The following is an 8750-nucleotide window of genomic DNA, read 5'->3' on the forward strand; positions in this document are numbered from 1 at the left end:
TTCATCTCACGACCGAGATGAACACAAAGTCGAGCTACTTTTCTAACCGATGACTTGATTATTAGTGAGATCATCGATATCTGTATTCCCTTGATTCGAGAGAATAATCACTCTCTTCTCGGAAATTATTCACTCTCTACCAATTGTGATCGGAATGCCTTCCTCATCCGGGGAGACTCATGGGTGAACGACCTCACGGTATGAATACAATGTGTATCGTGGTAGTATCACGGGAAGATCAGAGACGCCGATTGAGCTGTAACTAGCGAGAAAAATGGGGTCGTCAACTCAAGGTAATCGCCGACTGTGATCGTGCTTCCGTGTCGCACAGCCTTCCGGCGGATTGAAAAAAACAGTGGCAGGTAGTATCTTCGACACTACCGTTCGGGGTGGAAACGTCAGATTCATTCGGTGTTGTTCGGCTTATAACCACTGAATAATGTTTTGAGCTTGAAATGATTCATTCCTAATCACGATAAAAATGAGTGAAGGGTGGATTGAGATTCCATTCTGGCTTCGGGGTCCGTCTTGACTCAACTAGACGGGTTCAATACTTCATATGATATATGGTAGTCGCGGTGAAATTTTTCTCTCGCACACAGGATCCGAATCGGGCAACTCCGTGGGCTCCGGTGGGTATGTATATCCATTGATTCTACTGAGATTGGGTGTTTTCTTATTCCTACAAATTTTGTAGCAATTGTGGCAGAGTCTGAAACTGACGGCATCTTCGTCCGGGAAATATGGTGCCAAATCATGTGCCATCTGAGAGGTGATCGGCTTCAAGTCCCGTACAAACCAGATGCGATCGCAAACATCGCACTTGTATCCAAATTCATTATCGGAAAACATGCGACGGAACTGAACAGTGACACGTTCCCATAATTGAGTTTATGTGAAACATCGTGTCAGCTCAACTTCACCGTCATGAGAATCGTCTCGACTTGGCTCGTCAATCGATGCTGAAATGTCATTTGATTCCTTGACCTCCCTGCGGGCATCGTCAGCTCCAGTGACACAAGACACGACCGATGAAGTCTCTCGGCGACGCTTCCGATATTCAGCTGATCTCTCAGCAGAAGTTTTCTTTCTTTTCACTGCCCTGCCCGCTGGAGCTTCCACTCGCCGTATGTTCTGCATCATACTGGTGGTTTTTGGCCGCATCATGGGAGATTCACAATCTCAAATGATCAATGCCGATGACCAATGAAGAACGTAATGAACTCGACGGATTCCTCCCATATTAACGAAGAACCCTTGAGTAGCACTAGGTTTACATATATCCCGACCAAACACTCAATTTTGGAATTATGATTCAGAATCTAGACGTTCGGAATTGAGCGTTCAGTTGACACCCCTATTATTCCCAGTCATCTCGAGCTCAACTCTTCTCACGAATTTCAAGATGATTCGCGCCATCTTTACGAATTTCACCACCTCGCACTCCTCCGCTACAGACAGGTGTACTCCCATGGACCACCGATTCTCGTGGCATGGCCCACAGCCTGAAGGGAAAACGATAGTAACGCTGACTAAAGGAGAGAGGGGAACAAGTCGGCCCCCATTGCGAAATGTCTTATGTTTCGCCTCCCAGAGGGGTGCATGAGACGCCTTCGGAAAGTGTCTCAGAAGTCGCGATTCGATACCAAAATAGAATGGTAGTTTATGCCGTATATTCGCCTTCACAGGAAACCAGCTACAAAGTTTCACATCCCAGGTTTTCGAGATCTAAGGCAGATGAAAGTTACAATATTTGTGACGCAAAGGACGAAGTACCCTCGATCTGTACGGTTGATGAAATTAAAGACGTCGTCACGTCAGAAGCGGAATCTGCGTGGACGAGGTGCCTAAATGAGTGAGAGAAGCGAGAGTTCCCTTCAACCCCGATCCTCGCGACGTGGACGCTCGAGCCTATAGAGGGACTTTATTTTATTTTACAACAACTACTATAATACGATTCCAAAATTTACTAGCATACGATTTCATCCTTTGACATTATAAAGTTTGAGCTTCCAACATTGTGTGACTTGAGCTTCCAACATTATACGATGCGAACAATATAACATACCACTGTGGAAATTTTCCGATACAGACAATGTATCGAGTAATTAAGTGATTAAGCCATGACCAATGCCTCGGACAATAGAAAAAGCCCTCAGGGAGATCGCCAGATGGACTTAGTGGCATTCCCTCATCTGGCAGACTCTTGCTCTCGATCACCCTCCTCACAGCATGTTTCCCCCTCTGGTAGAGATTGTTCACGTATGGCATCCAGGTTCTGAACATTTTGGCTGCCAGCGGCACATCGGTGGTCTCCGAGTATTTAAGGAACTCGGTTGCATTGCCGCATTGCTTTAGACCCCGGATCAGAATCCCGCGCTCATACTCATCGGTGGCTCTCTCAAATTGTTCAATGCCCGCTTGGATTTCGGCGGCGCATGGCGGGGGAGCCGCGGCTGTTGGGGGCCGTACCTCGGCGGCGACGGCGGTAGGTGTGGCGGCGGCGACGGCGGTAGGTGTGGCGGCCGCGACATCGGCTGCGCTAGGAGCGGCGGTAGGACCCGGAATAACAGGATTAAATGCAATAGATGCGGCATATGTCGGCGGTGGCGCCCGAATGAGATTAGGGACATTCAATACCACCGAACGGTAGGCTGCAGGCGGGGAGCGGATGAGAGAGAGATTGGATTGAGATGCTGAGATTCTTCTTCCACTCGACTCGACGATAACCGGTCGTGTTACCTGCGGTTGCGACAGCGGAATCCTTTGCGATGCGCCAGCGGAGATTTGCTCGGTTCCGTGCGGCTGAGAGACGCTTCATTTCCGGATTCTGGAAACGTCTCAAGATCTGATCCGTAGATGATACCGCCCACAATTTTAGAAAATCGCGAGATAATGATGACTCGAGACGAGCGATGAGCGACGAACTGAGGAAGCTCTGTCGTCACCGAGAACACCCGTACTTTCGATATCAGCGCTCTTCCGACTTGAGATGCATTCCGCTCGAGATTCGTCTGTATCCAGGGAGTAGGATCGGCCTATGGTTCACAAGGGCCGTCTCTTGTCCCCGAGGCGTCTTCGAGCTCTTATAAAATAATTCACCCGGCAGCGTGGCGCTCGGAAATAGCAGGAGCAGGCCTCAGAATAAATATGCTCTGGAAGACCATGGGGAGTTTTTATGTTACAGCGGGAGGCGAGCTCGTCGTCTGGGTGTGAGACTTGAAGCCCGCTCGGTCGCTCGCTCGCTTACATTGATTCCCAGAGAAGTTTGCGGATACGTGAGATTGAGCTCAAGGTCTCCCAAGGAACGGGGTAGCGCTTCGCTGAAAGCTATCTCGAGATAAAAACTCAAAGTCGACCTGTCTGATGAAGAAGGAAAACGTACGAACTTGTTGGCTCGGTAGAGCCCACCACCGAGCGACTTCGAAAAAAAACTTGACGAATCCTTAGTCCGGTCCAGAGCTCCCGAACCTTGGGAGGAATTCGTCACGAACTCACCGAAACTGCCCGATCCGGTGATAAACGCATCATCGACATGTTTTTCTCATCCAGACTTCTGGGATGTTTCATCTGGAAGCTTGCAACACGATCAGTCCGGGAGCGACGCCGTTCATGGGCAGGTGGTTCACAAAGCTTCGTGATGTTCTCCCGACGACAAGTTACTCTTGAGAGCTTTGTTGATTCGGAGAGAGTCGAGTCGGGGAGGTTCGGAGTCACTGAAAGCAAAGCAAAAAACTCAGGAATTGTCAGGGTTTATCTCCGGGAGTGGAAAGGGGGAACGAAGGTACATCGAAGGATAAACCCGACGACGAGGAGTGAGCGAGAAACTTGAACGTGGGGAGATCAATTTTTAGACGAAGAATGCACAGGAAATCCATGTGGTGCGATTTTTCCTCACAGGACGTCGAGACTTCAAGGGGAAGGCTTCTCCAGCATTGTTCACCATGTCTCGTATCCTTTCAGTGACTCTATCTGCTTTCCGCCACGACGCTCCACAGCCCTCCCTAAGGCGTTTCCGTTGTCTAGGTGAACCGTTTCGGGGTGGCAGTCCCGGATCTAGTCAGTAGAGTAGACCACGTTACGGGGAAACCCCCAGAACGCTCACAGGAAGAGTGGGGTAGGTGCTCGGTGTAACAAAAAAATACGCCCCCCACAAGGATCTCTGCTGGTGGATATACCGGGGATGTAAAAGAGAGTCGGAGACGCCACGAATAAGAGCGAGCGGAACTTATATGAGCGAGTCTTGTTTCTTCTAGGGCAGGTGTAGTTGCTCCCGTGCGGCTCGATTAGCTAGCGCTAGCGAGGGATCTGCGAGGTTGGTAGGGAGCACTCGTCGGAGGGCACGAAAACCACGCGCTTTTACTCGTTCAATCCCGATTCTCGCACGGAGTGCGACCCGGCGAGAGGGGGAGGAGCGGCCGGTACACAGCAACTCGTCTGCCGTGAATGGGTGAGTCGATATAAATGGGTTCGCCCACATGCAGCAGTGCGTGCTCCGTTTGCCAAGAATCGGTCACACTTGAAGACGCCCGCGGGACACCTTCGCGACAGCGCAATCACGCGAGCGGTCTAACAAACAAAAGAGACAGGAAAACGAGAAACTAGAGGGCGAGCATTGTACCCATGCCGGCGCCGCGCCGCCGTACCGCTCAGCAGACCACTCGGGTGCAACAGTCATATCATCAGGAGATGCCTCGCACCTCTAATGAAAGTTCCTCATCACGGCCAGCTTTGTTCCGAGCATAACGAAGGCAGCATTTTCCCCTTTCGACTGCAGCCCAGCTCACTCACTCAGCAGAAGAGTACACTTCCATTCTGATGACCGCTCGTCGTCGGCTTTCTCGTGATGAAAGCAAGTCTCTCCAAAGGCGACCTAAGACCTCCGGAACGCCGCTCCAGCCCAAGTTCTACGACATACGATTTCAGACGCGTAGTTGTTCCCGGATTTTCTTCGTTCCCTCTGAGCTTCAAGAGGTTCACCCAAGAGCTTCCTGCCGAGCTCCGTTCGGAAAGAGAGAATATGCGTGTGCGTGTACATCGCATAGCATTGTATCGAGACTTGCATAGGGAGCGTCTTCATCAATCATCTTCCAGGGGCTCCGCTGCGCTCGATCGAGACCGAGAAATCGCACACCGCGTGATGTGGAATGCAAACGAGGAAGGTATTGAATTTCTGGTGGGAGTAGCTCTCCCACGCGGAGGTTTTGCGGCCGACGTCGTCCTATATTTTCGAACGCGGTAGATACGCGAGCGAGGGCGGCGGTGTTCGATTCATGACTCTCGACGCACTCATGCCGCACAGATCTAGCTATGTATTTCACTCCGCGGAATTTCTGCATTGGGAATTGAATCCCTCGAATGGTGGGTACACACAGTCGAAAAATCATACGCGCACCTCACACGGATGAACCCATAGAAAGAACACGCATAATCTTGCGTCTCCGGTGTGGAATCCCCCCTAACAGAAAGATCAGAGAGGCGGTCTGTCACTGAACCGAAATTCTCCTCCGTTGCTGAGACGTCAAACCATTCTCAATCGATGCGGTGTCACTCAGCTGAGGTGGAAATATAGTTTTCGCGGTGTTGACGAGTATGTTCTCCGTGTGTTACTCTAGTAATCGGTATCCATCAGCAATCGTGTACCTTTCCACCCTATCTCCCCCCTCGTGGGATGTCAGCAATACTATTCACTACAGCCCACTTTATCGCCAGGATGCATGGTATCGAATAGGAGAGAGAGGTTGGAGAACTCGAAAGAGCGGGGAGGGATAGCGAGGGAGAGAGAATGAGGGATATGGGAATTTTAGATCAGGGAACTTAGGAGCGGGAAAACGGTAAGTACAGGGAATAGCGGGATTTGGAAAACGAGGAACGACGATTCCTCGCGTTGATTGAAATCATCGGAGTCGTCTGTGTCCTCACATTCTCCCACGGGGAGACACACTGATCCAGATTGGGTCACATGATGACCGATTTTTCTCAGCAGATGGAAGGATCACAACGAAGTTGAATGGCTCTTGCAGTGGATCTCGATGGAATTTTACGCAGGCTACTTGAACTCCGGGCCCCTCAGGGGAAACTCAAAGACTTCCGCTTCACAGCTCAAGAGTGTACTTATGTCGCCGATAAGGCGCGTGCAATTTTCGCGAGCGAGCCTATCATGGCCGATCTCGAGCCCCCGCTGACCATCTGCGGCGACATACACGGACAATTTCGCGATTTGCTGCGCATCATCGCCGAGGACAGAATGCCCCCATACAGGAACTATTTGTTCCTCGGTGACTACGTGGACCGAGGTCAACAGTCGCTGGAAGTTCTACTCTTCCTTTACGTCTTGAAGATCAAGTACCCAGCTAATATGTTCCTCTTGCGTGGCAATCACGAATCGATCAGGCTTAACTCGGCCTATGGTTTCCTAAGTGAGTGCCAGGCCCGTTCAACAACCGAAGTGTTCCGAAAATTCAACGACTCTTTCGCTTACATGCCCCTGGTCGCGATCGTCGGACGGAAAATGTTCTGCTGTCACGGAGGAATCCCAAAAGGCCTTTTAAACCTCAGCCAGATCCGAAAAATCAAGAGACCGCTCACGGAAATAGCGGACGATAGCATCGAATGCGATCTCCTCTGGGCCGATCCTGGTAAAACAGATGGCTGGACAGAGAACGAACGGGGGGTGTCTTGGTGTTTTGGGGAAAAACAGCTGAATGATTTTCTGGACAAATTCGGTTTCGACGTTCTTGTACGTGGGCACGAGGTCGTTCGCAACGGCTACGAGTTTTTCGGAAATCGTCGCTGCGTGACCTTGTTTTCAGCCGCCAATTACTGTAACGAGTTTCCTAATTCAATAGGAATCATGCACGTCGGAAAAGATCTCTTGTGCTCATTCTCGGTTCTCAAGCCTCATAGAGTACCTCCGGGACCGGATCCTTTTAGGAAACCACGGAGCAAGAAAAACCTGTGAATTTAGGCCTCGGACCAATCAGGGAAAGAATTGTTGTTCTATCTGCGATTGATTTCTTTCTCACTCCGATGAGCGTTGATGGAGGACCCGGGTGGGCCGACCCAGCGTTCCGTGTGTCCCGCGGTGGAGCTCGCGACCTATTACATCCAATATATCCGTGGGATAGCTCCTCCGGGACGGCATCTGAATCTTCGGGTTCGTCTTTCTGTTTTAACTCGATTGAAATTGAACGTCATCGGACTGGATTCTCAGCAGCATGCGTTTCTCTGGAAAACGCAATTCCTGTGGGAAACGATTCCTCCAGCCTTGCTGGCCGATGGATTCCCCTTTCCCCGGCTCGGAGCTCTTTCTCTGTCATTATTTCGATCTAACATGAATCGCCCTCACATGGATTGGAAAACAGAGCATACACCGGAATACCCGTCCCACCATTCATGACGATTCACTCTCCTGCGTTCCCCTCGTCTGGGGCGGAATTCGCATCGAGACGAGAATCGAACGTCCTGCTTCTGCCAAGATTTGAACGTTCTGCCGATGGGAATTACGAATCACTCTGGGAGACTCGATGTGAACATCAAGAAGTTTCGCATGCTATCCGTTCCGTCGCAAACGATCCGAGCAAGTCCCCGCTGGTGAAACTGGAATAACCCCGTCCGACTGCACTTTTTTCCTCACGATGATTCGCTTAGAGAGCGTCGTTCCTAATTTCGGGTGATTCGCGGTAGCGATCCCGGTTATTGGATTGAACGAGGAGGATGTTGAATGTAGAACACGTTTGAAATTCAAACGAGGCACAGCTTCGAAGCTTTCCTTTCGTGAACTTTCGCCGCCATTGTGTCCGATCGAGTACAGATAGAACAGATTGACATTCCGCTCTTTGTCGATCCGGCCGGGGAGCTTTCCAGTCGGGCAGGTGTCTCCCGCTGACTGCCTGTCCGCCCGGTGACGGATGAGCGATCCAGTCAGCAGAGGAGAGCTCTCCAGGCAACGCTAGGAACGATCGGGGTAGATTCGAGGAGGCAACCAGACCATTCGAGCTGATATCGAGCTTTCCGGTCTCCCAACAGTCAGACGAGATGTCGGCTCATGAAATTTTTCGTGGGAGATGATGTCGCATGTTCAGAATTCACGTATTACTCTAAACGGGGGTGAGGATTTCCCGCTGGCGTTGAGGATCCGAGGATCGATGTTATACATTTCTGATAGAACGACGCGTCGATCGAGAGAGCGGACACGGACATCGAGGCTCGTGAGATCTGCCGGCATTCTGCACTCAGAATAACATGCGGTGAAAAAATTGTTCCAAAAGGGACTCCGTCGTCCAAGACTATACGGAAGGTGTGTTGCGTCGGTGGTATAGTGGTGAGCTGTTCGATTCCCGGCCGACGCAGATGTTTTCACCTCCTAATGAAGTCCAAACTTTTTTCTTTCGAATCAATCGGTACCTTAGCGGAACGATAGCTCTCCGGCTCCATTCACCTCGTGCGACTAAAATTATCGCAAAACTCGATCAGGATCAGCTGAATTCCGGAGCGACTCGCTTGAACAAGCATTTTCCTCGGACGCACTCTCACCGATTCAGCACCGAAAGAACTCCATGCGTTTTCTCCGGAGAGCCGGCCGACAGAGGAATTCCCTACAAACTCCGGAAGAGTGATCGCTCCCGACTAATAGTGGAAATTTCGGACTCCACAGGGGCTACTGTTGCCGTCGACACGCCGCCACCGTTGCTAATGAGACAGGAGTAATTCCCTCGAATTCGGACTCCACCATTGCGCCGGACAGCGGA

The 8750-nt window shown here is 50.8% G+C and overlaps 1 protein-coding gene across 1 annotated transcript; it reads left to right on the forward strand.

The window, feature by feature from the left end:
• The first annotated feature begins 1199 nt into the window (after positions 1–1199).
• LOC100900287 (serine/threonine-protein phosphatase alpha-3 isoform-like) lies at positions 1200–6961 on the forward strand. The gene is made up of 2 exons (XM_018639247.2): positions 1200–1215; positions 6024–6961. Exons 1-2 carry the CDS (start codon positions 1200–1202, stop codon positions 6959–6961), a joined length of 954 nt encoding a protein of 317 aa, XP_018494763.2.
• The last annotated feature ends 1789 nt before the right edge of the window (positions 6962–8750 follow it).

This window comes from Galendromus occidentalis, unplaced genomic scaffold (genome assembly GCF_000255335.2).
Source record: "Galendromus occidentalis unplaced genomic scaffold, Mocc_1.1 scf7180000075388, whole genome shotgun sequence".
Taxonomy (NCBI): Eukaryota; Metazoa; Arthropoda; class Arachnida; order Mesostigmata; family Phytoseiidae; genus Galendromus; species Galendromus occidentalis.